The sequence below is a fragment of the Neovison vison genome, chromosome 7 (genome assembly GCF_020171115.1).
Source record: "Neovison vison isolate M4711 chromosome 7, ASM_NN_V1, whole genome shotgun sequence".
Classification (NCBI taxonomy): Eukaryota; Metazoa; Chordata; class Mammalia; order Carnivora; family Mustelidae; genus Neogale; species Neogale vison.
In genome coordinates, this window is record NC_058097.1 from 159,390,611 (window position 1) to 159,403,876 (window position 13,266).

Sequence of the window (13,266 nt, forward strand, 5' to 3'; positions counted from 1 at the left end):
CCTGGATGGAGGGTTAGAACTTCAACATATATTTGAGGGCAGCCAACTCCATTTATTTATTGTCTCCAATAATTTCTTAATTTCTAACACCTCTTGAATGCTCTTTTATATATTCTAGCATATTTGTAGCCATCATCTATACAATCTTTCTCTCTCCTATTCAACGTCCTCTTATTATCTCGCTCTTTTCATTCTGCTTGCCCATAGCAACTCTCTTCTTTTCCCCACTGAGTTGTGGAAGTAGAAATCAGAAAAAAAAATACTTATTAGAAAGGAGCACAAATTAAGAATAAGACTTTACATAGGGACTCAGTAGACACGATTGTGAATAGAGTAGAAGGAATTACCGCATGGTCACTGTAATCATTTTGCGGGGGATGCTCATAGGATTTTTATCCTAGATATTCTATGGTATATCTCTCTAGGCTTTCACATCACAAAGATCTGGGGTTGAATCTTTTCTCTACCTCTTATAAGTTGTATACATACATAAACTCTTAATTTCACCATTCCCTCATCTGAATAAAAGGAGTCTTCTAATAAGAACTACTTTTTAGGGATGTAGACGGATGGCATAGTTAGCTGCCAGAGCAGGTTGCAAATAACTGTGCAAACAACTCTGGGTTCCAAATGGGTAAGGACTTGGAATAAGTTGCCTCTGACTCAAAGAGGTGAGAAAAACAATGTCTGTCTTTTTTACAAACAATCCTGTGGAATCATTGCACCTTATCTAGGGGGATCCTAGATAAGGAAGGGGAGGCACTCAGATGTGAACTCACAAAACACGAAAGAAAGGCACGAACAGCCCCACAAAATGTGAAAATCTATTTCAAGGATGACGAGCAGTTCTGCATCCCTTTAAGGAGAGCCTGGAATTCAAATGAACTAGCTCCTCCTTGTCTGCCGCTCTGCCAGACAACAGGCTGTTGGGTCCCTGCTTGAAAAACCATCTTTCCTTCAATGACCACGACGTGCCATCATCTCTGTCAAGCAGGAGGGAGGAGATGGAGAAAAAGAAATGCCAGGCAATGTTTTGCACTGTATTTTACAACCTGAACACAAAACCCAAAGATTTTTGCCACATATTTGAAAGCCTCACCCAGGCCCACACTCCAGAGCAGCTTTCTCACCAAGGCACAGAGAAGCCAGATATCTCCCATGGCCCCATGACTGCGTGTGAGAAGAGTGAGAAGCAGAGCTCACGCGTCTAACTCCTCTTGGTCCCCGAACATCTTTACCCAGAGAGCACGCCTATGGGAGGGGCCTCCGCCAATTCCTGGCAGCAGCTCCTAGTGAAAAATAGTATGTTTGGGGGCGATCATTTATCCAGGAGTGGTGCTGAAATGAGATGGTGAAGAAATGAGTGATGTAGGTAGAGCTGGAGAGGCCAGGGAGACAATGCGGGCTCTGTCCTCTGTGAGTCTGTTAGCTCCCCACGAAGCCCAGGCATTCTAATGGCCTTCAAAGCAATTTCCCTTCGCTTCAGTGTCTAAAAGCATTTTCTAAGCTCAGCTTTGGACAAGCTGCTCCTGCTGCCAGTCATCAGAGCCCTAGGATTACACGTCTGGGCAATAAGTGCAGCCCACACAGGGCTGGTCAGGCCCCTGCAGATGTTGTGAGATGGTCCGTGGAGGTGACCTCTCTCCCTTTGAGGCAGGGCTATGTCTGTCTGGGGTCAGCTGGCTGCCCAGTGGGGTGGGAGGTCTAAGGAAGTTAGAGTTAAGAGGAGGGTGGACCCAAGCTGGAGTCCTTGAGTGGGAACTGGAGACACAGACACTAAAAAAAAGAGGCAAGAGTGGGGTCATAGATCAGAACCAGCCAGATGTTGCAGTGGTCTTCGTGGAGGACTGACAGGGAAGAGGGATATCTTGGATGATTTCCACAAACTCCAGCAGGTTCAAGGTCCTTTCCAAGGGCTGCCACAGAGGGCATGTGTCAGGCTGCTTAAAATTAAGATCCCCATGGATAGGACAAGGGGGACCACTGTGGAGATAAGCCACAGTTTGAATGTTGGGGTTTCTGTGAGGATAAGACCACAACCCAGGCAGATGGGTGGGTTTCCCTCTAGGATGAGGTCCTTCATTGTGTCTGTTATCACTTTCCTGCTGACTACCATGGGACCTCATGCGTCCTTCAGACATGATAAGAGATGGGGAGTCATTTTCAGGTTATCTTTACATGGGCCCAGGAGAAAGAGTCAGAGCCTAGAAAATGTTCCTATGGGATAAGAAATTAAATGATGCCTGTTGTGGATTCGCATCATGCGTTGATAGTTGAAAAAGGCCCTCTAATTTGGGGCAGGATGGTGGCTACCTCTAGAAGAATCAGACAAGGTATGAACAGGTCTGAGTATCTGACCAGCACGTGTTGGGGTCAGGAAACAGAATAGAGTGAGCCTGGCTGTGTTTTGGTCTTATGCCCCATAAGTTTGTTTCCCTATAGCCCTCTTTTGCTTTTCTTTTCTTTTCTTTAAGAATTTATTTATTTATTTGAGAGAGAGAGAGATTGAGAGAGAGAGAGAGAACATAATGGGGGGAGGGGCAGAGAGAGAGAGAGGGGGAGAATCAGGCTCCCAATTAACAGGGAGTTAGATGCCGGGCTCCATCCATGATCCAGGACCCTGGATCATGACCTAAGCCAAAGGCAGATGCTTAACTGACTGAGTCACTCAGGTGCCCCCGTAGCCCTCTCTTGACAAAGTCTTTAGGAAAGCTCTTTGGGCTACTATTGTAGAGGAGGCAGAGAATATCAGAGTGAGAAATCCCAAGAGGAGGTGACTCTGAGGGGAAGTGACTCTGAAGGTCACTCTGGTCCAGCCACCCCTTGATGCCAGCATGTTTCTTCCTGGAGCACACTTTTGCTCAGCCCCGAGGAACCTATGTTTGGTTTTAACAAAGAGGTTCTTCCCGTAGTAGGGAGCTTGAATCTCCCATGTCTCCAGCCCTAGCCAAAGCAATTTCTGAAGTCCTTTTCTTCCTCCAGATTCTATAGGTCCCCTGCCTGCCCCCAAGCAGCCCTGATCACACACATGGAGCAAGGTTAAGAACTAGACATTCAGAATCCACCTGTCACCCTCATCCTTTTCTCCATTTCTCCACCCCCTAGACTCATTCATCTCTCCTGAGAACTGAGCCAAGTCCTCTGGGCGAGAACCCTTGCTTACCCTGATCCCCAGCTCAACATTCTCGCCTCCGTAGACCTCCATGCCTTCGTCCAGTAGGCCAATCTCCTGGAAGTACTGCCGGTCCACAATAAAGCAGCCGATGAGGGCAGGGCTCCTGCAGGGGTGTGGAGAGACAGGCCAGCAGTTAGCAGAGGGGCTGCTTCCTGGGCACAGCCAGAGGAGTTCAAGCAGCGGGGCCTTCCTATAGGAGAATCTGTTCCTCTTCCTTCGTTTGCCCCCAGAGCTGGTATGGACCTTGTTCTCTGAGTGGCCTGCCCACCTTGAAGGCCCACCTTCACCAGCTGCTTTAGGGAGGCTGTTTCTTCGGGGGACAGGGGAGGGCACAGCAGAGAGCTCCTGTCCTGGGGCCAGTTGTCAGGTGCTGAAATGGGTAGATAGTCCAGGGGAGGAGTGTTCAACCCCCCAGCCTGGCCTGAGTGTCTGCATCTCCGGCTACCCTGACGCCTGAGCTCTGAACCACACAGCCAGTCTCTGTTTCTACCTGAGCACCCACGCTAACTTCCCCTGCTTGTGTTCCTCACATAAACCTTGGTTCACTTGGAAAGATTAGTTGGGGCTTTGGAGAGCATGGTAAATGATGTGGATTTTATCTGGAGGTAAAGGAGTGTCAGTGAGGAATTTTAAGCAGACTTTGGTATGAACAGAAATAAGTCAGTCAGAGGAAGACAGATACCCTATGATTTCACTCATCCATGGAATTTAAGAAACAAAATAAATGAACAAAGGAAAAAAAAAAAGAAACAAACAAACAAACAAAAAAAAAGACACTTAAATAGAGAGAACAGATTTGTGCTTTTGAAAAGAACCCTCAGGCAGCTGTGGGGTGACTGACCGGAAGAGGCTGGTGGAAAGAGGAATCCAGTTGGGAAGCTTGTTGCTACGTCTGGCGAGACATGATGAGGTCCTTGACCAGAGCATCAGGAATGGTAAGAAGGATTGTTTAAAGCCTTATTTTAATGTAAACCCACAGAACTTAGAGACAGATGAACAGGTGAGAGAGAGGGAGGAATTGGGATCCCAGCTGGCTTATGGCTTGGGTGATGGTGTGGTGGGGACCACCCATCAATACGGGCTGTAGAGAAAAATCTGGTTTCAGAAGGAAGAAGCATTCCCTACTGGGGAAAATTGATCTGAAGGTGCCTGTGGGACCCTCGGGGGAGAGAGCCACTGGTTGGGGCTGAGTGGAGGGCCTGGGTCTTAGGCCAGAGCCACATATCAACAGCCAGTGAGTGCAGGAGCCAGAGGGCCTTTCCTGAGTGAGAGAGTGAGCATGGGGCTCAGTGGCTGTGGGCAGGTGCGCGGTAAGGCACAGGACTTCACCAGGAGTGATTCATCTTAGGAGAATCGGCATGAACGCATGGGGGCTGCGTCTCTGCTGAGACCATGAACTTGCACAAATGACTTTGAATTGTTCCACCGCACACAGCTACTATCTCTAGCCCTTGTATAGCATCTTACCAGCGGGTGGCTGAAGGAGTCAGGGTGGGGGAGGGGAAGAAAGAAAAAGAGAAATGATGGATCCTCAGCTATAAGAAAACTGTCAGTCACATGCAAATAGACACATCTTTGAAACTGGAAACTCATCAAGGTGGAGAAAGAGCTCTTTTGAAGGTCATTGCTTTGGACAGTGCCCGTGCAGGAGGCTGCTCAGGTGGAGACAAGAGCCTTGGGCTCCCTGCCCCACCTCCTCCTTTCAAATCACAGCATTCTATTCTGGATGGGCTCACATTCCATAGACCACGGGCAGCCAGGGCAGTCAATGCACTTCAATCCACTCCCCCTAAACTAGGCTGAGTTCCTGCTCTAATGGAGGATGCTTGACCCTGTCCTTGGAGGGGCCCGCTAATGAGGACAACCCTTGCCTGTCTGTGTGTTCCTGAGAAAAGTTTCCTAGACTCCTGGAGCCTCCGATTCCATATCTACGGAACAGAATCAACTATAACCTCACACGGGATTGAATGAAATAATATAAAACCTTGAAAACCTGTGGGGATAGTGGTGCCTTGAAAAATCATTTAAAAAGATGCACTTGTGGGGCACCTGGGTGGCTCAGTGGGTTAAAGCCTCTGCCTTCGGCTCAGGTCACGATCTCAGGGTCCTGGGATCGAGTCCCACATTGGGCTCTCTGCTCAGCAGGGGGCCTGCTTCCTCCTCTCCCTCTGCCTGCCTCTCTGCCTACTTATGATCTCTGTCTGTCAAATAAAGAAATAAAATCTTAAAAAAAAAAAAAAAAAAGATGCACTTGCACATTGAAAAAGCCCAGAGAATCCCTTCTTTAAACACACGGTGATTTAAAAACAGCAGGGTGGGCAGAGTCATGTCTCAACCTTGTCCTTGACATCCTGGAAATGTTGAATATTTCAACATGGTGCTCTAAGACATGCAGAAAGGGGCCTTCCCCATTTGGCCAAACCCACTCAGGGGAACAGCATACTCTAAAACAGTTGCTGTGCCATGAGCATAGGACACTTCGGACGGTCTGTTCCTTATTAACCAGCTGGGATGTGAAGTGGACCCAATCAGCCTGAACGTGTTTTTGGGTTATACCCTGCCTCATTCCCCAAAGGATTAGAGATAGCTTACAAAAAATGTACAATACCATGAAAAACAAAATACATAAATGCATGAAAAGGCCAAAAGTTTATAACAAATTGGGGCTAGTTAGAATGCAGCATTAGGTCCTCCTTGACAGTCCTTAAAGGAGACTCACAAAATTGATGCTAAGCTTCCTGGCAGCCAAGGTGAAAATGAACGAACGTGTCTTAGAAATACATTTAGAGTTCCCACATGAAAATATACTCATTCCTTGGGGCTAGCAAGATTTTCTTTGACTAGCAGTCAGTCTGAAAGAAATTTCTCATGTCAGTCTTTGTAGAGGCCACTTTGGGACATAGTGAACAACCTCTCAAAGACATCACTTTATTTTTAATTTTTTTTTAGAATGTTAGTCCCCATACAGTACATCACTAGTGTTTAATGTAGTGTTCCATGATTCATTGTTTGCATATAACACCCAGGGCTCCATGCAATATGTGCCTTCCTTAATACCCATCACCGGGCTCACCCTTCTGAAACCCTCAGTTTGTTTCCCAGAGCCCATAGTCTCTCATGGTTCATCTCCCCCTTTGATTTCCCCCTCATTTTCCCCTCCCTTCTCCTAATGTCCTCCATGCTATTTCTTATGTTCCACATACATGTGAAATCATATGATAACTGTCTATCTCTGCTTCAGTTATTTCACTCAGTATAATCCCCTCCAGTCCCATCCATGTCAATGCAAGTGGTGGGTGGGTATTCATCCTTTCTGATGGCTGAGTAATATTCCATTGTGTATATGGACCACCCCACAGATACAGATGTAGCGAAAAGAAGGGCCACATGCACCTCAGTGTTCAAAGATGTCACTTTAGAATGCAATAGTATCTCTGGGCTCTTTTCCTAGCTTACATCATGCGGACACAGCACTGACGTACAGCCCCAAAGAAACAGGAGCCAAAGTGGGCAAGGTATATTTGTATAACCCACAGCTTTCTGTGGGGTTGTCTTCATCTAGGGATAAAACCAATACAGTTCTTCCCCCAAAACTTCCATGAATATAATTTCTCTTGGCCAAATTTTTGACAAGAATTAGGTGATGAAAGCTTTGAGGCTGAGATGATATTTTCTGTCAAGGGTAGAACACTGGTTTACTATGACTAGGCCAACACATTTCAAGAGGAGCAGAACAAAGCAGGTAATATCAGTGCAGTCTTCGGCAAGAATTCTCCTTGCATGACAGCAAGGATCTTCCTTCCAGGATCATTCAGCATGCTGAGGCACAAATCCAGCCATGCCAGTTCTGAGCTCAACTGGGCATGCCTACAAGGATGACAACTAGATGTGGGATCTAGCTGACCTAGGTTTGGATCCTGGCTCCACTGCCCAGAGCCTTTGACAGAGCCATTCTCCTTCCTTTGTCTTATGGGTTTTCCCCATCTTATAAAACAAGGGTGACACAATGAGCTGTCACAAGGTTATAATGAGAAGCAAATGAGACCATGTGTGGGAAAGGCCCTTGCACGCAGTGACCTCTGAACAAATATTTCACAACACAGTATTGTGGCAGGGGCTAACAGGTGGGTAACAGAGATAACTGCAGGAAAGCTAGATGGTTCTCTTCCATCCGGTTTTAAATATGAATGTAGTTTTTTTCTTCTGGCAAGGAAGGATATGATCTCAGATAATAATCACCCACTTTCAATTATATTTTTTCATAATCTTTCTCCCTCATGTAATACAAAGCAACATCAGTTTCTAATCTCCTCTTTCATTCCAAGAATAGTCCCCTAGGCCACCTCTGGTATCATCTGCGTGTTTAATGGGCAAGACTTTGCAGAGAGCATAAAGGCACCTGGTCTGTGATTAACCAGACAGAAATAAGGCCTGGTGGGGTGGCTGTTGCAGGAGTCCTGACCCAGAGAACAGAGGAGTCATCTGGGGTCTGTGAAGGCAACAGTGAAGGCAAAAAGAGCTTGTCATCCTTGAAATGCAGTTTGAAGCCACTTTTAATGGACTCTTACAGGATAAACTCAAATAGTGGTGAGAGATCCAAGCTGCTGTGGGGTTCGATCTTGCCTCTCTGGCCCTCGGGCCTCATTGCATGGGGCTGCCTCCTCATGCTCCTCCCTGCAAAGGTCCCTTTATACTTCCTCTGTGTCCGTGAACTTACGCTGTGTCTTCAACTATGAGTGCTCCTGCCCCAACTTTGCAATCTACTATTTGCACTTAAAAACAAGTGCAAATCCTAGTCTCCAAAAAAGATTCTCCCCACTTTCCACACAGTTTCCTCCAGCAATCATTTGTTATTCTAATTATTTTGTCTGTCCTCACAAGACTGCAGGCTTTTGGGGGTAGGAACTGCATCTTAATCACTCTGGATCCCAGGCACCTGGCACGACTGTTGGCCCCCAGCAGGTGTCCCATGGTGATGTGCTGAAATAAGTAAGTTTGAGCCTCTGAGTGGATTCTGGGTGCCATGGTTCTACAGAAAGGGCCTGTAAGTGGTGACTGAAGGTCATTTGTAATTCCCTTCCAACCCCCATCCTGTCATCCCACAGTGGGGCTGGAATTTGGGGAATAGGGCTTGAGTTGGGAAGGGAGCCCCTGCATGGAAGATAAGGTGGAGAGACCCACGGGTGAGGACACTTTACCTGATCGGGGCGGTGGAGTTCTCCAGCTTCCACCAGGCCTTGGGGGGGTTTAGGTAGCGACACCACAGCTCCCAGTCAAAGCCCTGGGCGGCCAGTGGGTACTCTTCTATCTCAAAGTTGTCATATTTGATGTTGTCAAAGGATGGCGAGATGATGCGTTTCCGGTTCTCCTTTATTCGTGTGAGCACAGGTTCAGCCCTGAGCAAGAGGGAGGGAGAGAAGGGTCACTGCTTCCGAGGTGGGTAAATACCAGACTGGTGACCCCGATGCTCCTTCCCCTGCAGAAAAAGGCAAAAAGCCACCTGGCTCTCTGCTTCAGCAGGTTGCCTGGCCTCCTGGGAAGGAGCCCCTGTTTAATCTCCACCCCTCCACCCCACTCCTGCAGCACGTCTTGGGCTGAGCTGAGAAACCATTAGTGCCTTAGATCCTTATGTCTGTTTGATTTCCCTTTTTCCACTAGAAAAAAAAATCTTAAGGCCTAAGCAAGAAGAAAGGAGGAGATCTGAGGTTCCATGGGAAGCTTTCAAGTTGGGCTTTGATTTTGCTAAAATTCATTGTATCAAGCAAGAGGAAAAGGCAGATGAGGATGGCAGAGGCATGGAGGTGAGAACAAACGTATTTCCACCAGTTACTCATGGCTGCTTCCGTCCTCCAGACACGCCACCCCATCCCACGGGTTCTCCACCGCCCTCGGAGAGGTGGGGAGTAGGGCTTTCCAAAGCAGCCAGGAGGCCCCAATGGACACCAGGCAAGTAAAGTGTTTGCAGACAGGAATGATGAGCTTCTTATTAATAATGCATTTGTTGCATAATTGTTTATTCAAATCAGCTTGAAATAGTAAGTGTCCCTCTCCTCTTCTGGCCATAAATCCAATGAAAATGCTTTTTAAATAGTCACAAATGGCAAGCAGGGACTTCAACTATAAAAAACGGCTTCATTGCAGCCTTAATTTGAGTCTGTTATGTAAAACTCTGCCCAAATCTAGCCATGTGGTGTGCATGCCTGGCGGCTCCTTCCTACTAAGGGCCCTCCTCACCCTTGCTCTCTGCAAAGCCACACACAGTGGGCTGGTCAGAGCGCACCCTCCAGCCCTGCCAGGATATCGGGGTCAGGTGCCCCGTCCCTGCTTGGCTGCGGCCACTGAGGCCATATACATTTTCTTTTACCCCATGCAGCCGCCGAGCAGCCCTCACCAGAGAAAGGAAGTTTTTTTAAGACCCAGTTTCACCAGCAGGAAAGTCTGAGATTCTATGCTACGCCTGGCAGGGCATTTTGGGGAAGGGGGGAATCCCACCTGATGACATCAAGCTACCTTCTCCCCCTCTGACCACTGGGCCTTGACCCTGTCTGTATGGTTGGGCTCCTGCCTCAAGTCTGGTCCAGCTGTCCCTTTCTGGACACTCACACTGTGCTTAGCTGGGCTGGCACTCTCAGCTTGGCCCTTAGCATTTACCTTCTCCCATACCCTGCCTCCTAGAGGAAGCCACTAGCCAGGGTCACACCCGATGTCACCATACCCTTGAGACACTGTGCATTGGTCTGCTGACCCCCGGCTCTCCCCAACCTCGAAGGGCTGGCCTGTTGCCTACATCAGTCATACATCCGATCTCAGCTGTTTCCACAGTTCTCTCCTTTCCCCCACTATGACTGAGATCCCAGCATGCTTTGCACTCCTTTGAGCCACAGCCCAGGACCACACTGGGATTCATCTTCCTCTTCTGATGGGCACTTACCAGCCTACATTGAACTCCACATGGGCATCGAAGAGAGCCACTACAGGGGCAGTGGCCACCCTCCAGCCGCTGACTCGGGAGCGGATGAGGCCTTCCTGCTTGCTGTGACGCACGACTTTGATGAAACCCGGCTTCTGGCCATTTACCTTGTCCACATACTCTGTCAGCTTCTCCTTCAGTTCCTCTGGAGGGGGAGAAAATGCATCATTAGCATAGCGGGGAAGGTGCAATGAAGACATTCACCCTCTTAGGGTGAACGGACTCCCCCAGAGAGAGGCTGGAGGGTCCATTTCCCTCCCCAGGTCCCCTTCATGTTCCCCAGGATGGCCAGCGCCACTCAGCTTCAAAGGGAAACAGTTTGTATTGAGCTCGACAACTCGCACAGGGCCGCGTGCTTCACACGCCCTGTCTATTGAATCCCCACAACCAGCCCACGGGAGAATGGGGCTCAGAAGGGTTTCTCAGTTTGTCCGATGCCACGCAGCTCGTGAGTGGCGCGGGCTGGTTTCAAGCCGGGTCTAATGACTTCCAAAGCCATATTCTTCTCATCAGCTCAGTGGCCTCTTTCTTCCCCAGTGCCCTCCACTGGAGCTCCTCTAATGCTCAAGAAAGCTTCCATCGATGAAGATTAGATCTCCTGCCTAATAAACTGCCTGGATCGCCATCTTTCCAGGAAGTGGAGGACCAGGCATTATGCCATGTGAGCAGTTGGTATTGGGTTGTTGCCTGCCGTTGCCTGGCTAAGCATCTGATTCCCCTGCTTCATAACGTAAACGGCTCCTGCCATCCCCTCGCCTCCCAGCTAGTGACAGCACGGCAGCCACATTCATTGGGTCTTCCACAGAAGTTCAGGCAATAGCCCACGACACCCCTCCCCCCAGAATGACCCAGGTGGGCTGCATTCTCCTACCTGCAACCACTGTATCTCCCCAGGACTCTGTTTCCCTTTGTCTGTATTCTGCTGGACTGCCCGTTTGGGTGCCCTCCTCCACATTCTCAGCCCACTCATGCCCAGGCCCTGGGACAGACCCACTTGGGCTGAGCCTCATCCCTATCAGAAGGCAGTAGGAGCAGGGCGCCTGGGTGGCTCCGTTGGTTAAGCGACCTCCTTCGGCTCAGGTCATGATCCTGGAGTCCCGGGATTGACTCCCACATCAGGCTCCCTGCTCTACAGGAAGTCTGCTTTTCCTTCTGACCCTCCTCCTTCTCATGCTCTCTCTCTCTCTCAAATAAATAAACAAAATCTTTAAAAAAAAAAAAAAAAGAAGAAGAAGATAGTAGGAGCTCTGTGCCCCTTGGTGCCCAGTCTGTGGCCCAACCAGACCAGCATGGCACTGTGACAAAAGGGTATGAGGTAGCAGGCACAGTGCCTGGCACACAGTGGGCATGCCCATAGATAGCAGCAGCCCTGTGCAGTAGAAAGGATGGTGTTTGGGGTCAGCAATTCTGCATTTAAGGCTGCTTTCTAAGTATCAGTGTTATAATCCTGGGCCTGTTACTAAACTAGTTGTAGACGTCTGTGTGGATATCAGATGCGGTGAATGTATTTTGCATGTGGTAAGGACATGAATTGTGCGGAAGCACAGGGTGGACTGTTAGGGGTTGAACTGTGTCCCTGCAAAAAGGTATGTGAAATCTAACCCCTAGTAACTTAGAAGATGACCTTCGTTGAGAATAGGGTCTTTGCAGATTTAACCGAGTTAAGATCCTTGGGTCCTAGTCCCATATGACAGGTATTCCTAAAAAAGGAGGAACTTCAGACACAGACACAGAGGCAAAGAAGAAAGACAAGGAGGGAAACAGAAAGAGAAGATGACCACCTATAAACCGAGGAAGACCTGAGGTACCAGAAGCTATGTGGCCTGGAACAGATCCCTCTATCACCTTCAGACAGGGCATGGCCCTGCTTGATTTGGACTTGATTTTGGACTCCAGAATGGTGAGACAATAAATTTCTATTGCTCTAAGCTACCTAATTTGTGGCACTTTGTTATGGCTTCTCTAGGAAACTAACAGAGTTGTTATGAGGATTAAATGGGATTAACATGTGTGAAAAATGCATAGCACGTTGTAGATGCTTAAAAAAAAAAAAAAAGCTCCTTTCTGCCCTTCATCAGTTTCCATCATGCTGGGAGCTATAAGAGAAGGAGCTGCAAAGCCTTCTTCATGGGCTCTGGTTCAGGACCTCCTACTCCTGCTCTGCCTTGTCTCTAGGTTAGATTCGGCAAGCAGCAAGGCCATGGTGGCCAAGCAGGAGATGTAAGCATGTGTGGGACCTCATGCCCAGGGAAGACTGTGGGGCATGGTGGCCACTGCCAGAACTGGTATGTCCCCCTGCAGACATTGATTTCAAATCCTTTTTTTTTTTTTTTAAGATTTTATTTATTTATTTTACAGACAGAGATCACAAGTAGGCAGAGAGAGAGAGGGAAGCAGGCTCCCTGCTGAGCAGAGAGCCCGATGTGGGGCTCGATCTCAGGACCCCAGGATCACGACCCGAGCCAAAGGCAGAGGCTTTAACCCACTGAGCCACCCAGGCACCCCAATTTCAAACCTTTTTACACACGATGCTGGCCAAACAAATCAGTCTGGAAGGATGGGTAGGATATGGTCCCTAGGCATCTCTGCTGAGTCATCATCACATTGGTGAGGGAACTTGGTATCCAGGGCAGAAATGCAGAAAGGGAGGCAGGAAAGTCAGGTCCTAGACATCTACCAACTTGCTCTGTGAACTTGGGCAAATCCCTATGAATGCCAAGACCTCAGAGTTAGTCGGACAGGGTTTTAACATTTGTTTTGAACGGATTACCCCTCTAAGGTTAGGTCCCCTCTGGCTAACAGGATGTATGATCGATCCTTCAGCCCCAAAGTGACGGGACACACTATGCAGCCCATTCCTTACTGGGCCACTCCAGCTGTTAGACGTTCCAAATGCCAGGGGTCTTCCACCTTCCACTCACTGGTCCAAGATTTATTCTGGGGGCCAAAGGGGGCAGATCCAATCCCTCTTCCACATGACAACCATTTAAAGACCATCCTTAAGTCCTTGCTGGGGATTTTGGGTCAAATGTCTTTAGTTCCTCTGAGTTCAGGTTCTTTAATCACACCAAACTTCCCTCGAGTTATGTGGTTTTCTCTAACACTTTTAAATTACACACCT

General features: G+C 48.4%; 1 protein-coding gene across 1 annotated transcript in view; it reads right to left on the minus strand.

Annotated features, from left to right (window-relative positions):
- The window catches only part of GALNT18 (polypeptide N-acetylgalactosaminyltransferase 18), a 339,877-nt gene that overhangs the window by 93,099 nt on the left and 233,512 nt on the right, over positions 1 to 13,266 (minus strand). The window contains exons 4-6 of the mRNA XM_044258833.1: positions 10,107 to 10,290; positions 8,374 to 8,571; positions 3,164 to 3,278 (exon numbers count right to left, since the gene is read on the minus strand). Coding sequence (XP_044114768.1) covers positions 3,164 to 3,278; positions 8,374 to 8,571; positions 10,107 to 10,290 — 497 coding nt within the window. The remainder of the gene's footprint in view (positions 1 to 3,163; positions 3,279 to 8,373; positions 8,572 to 10,106; positions 10,291 to 13,266) is intronic.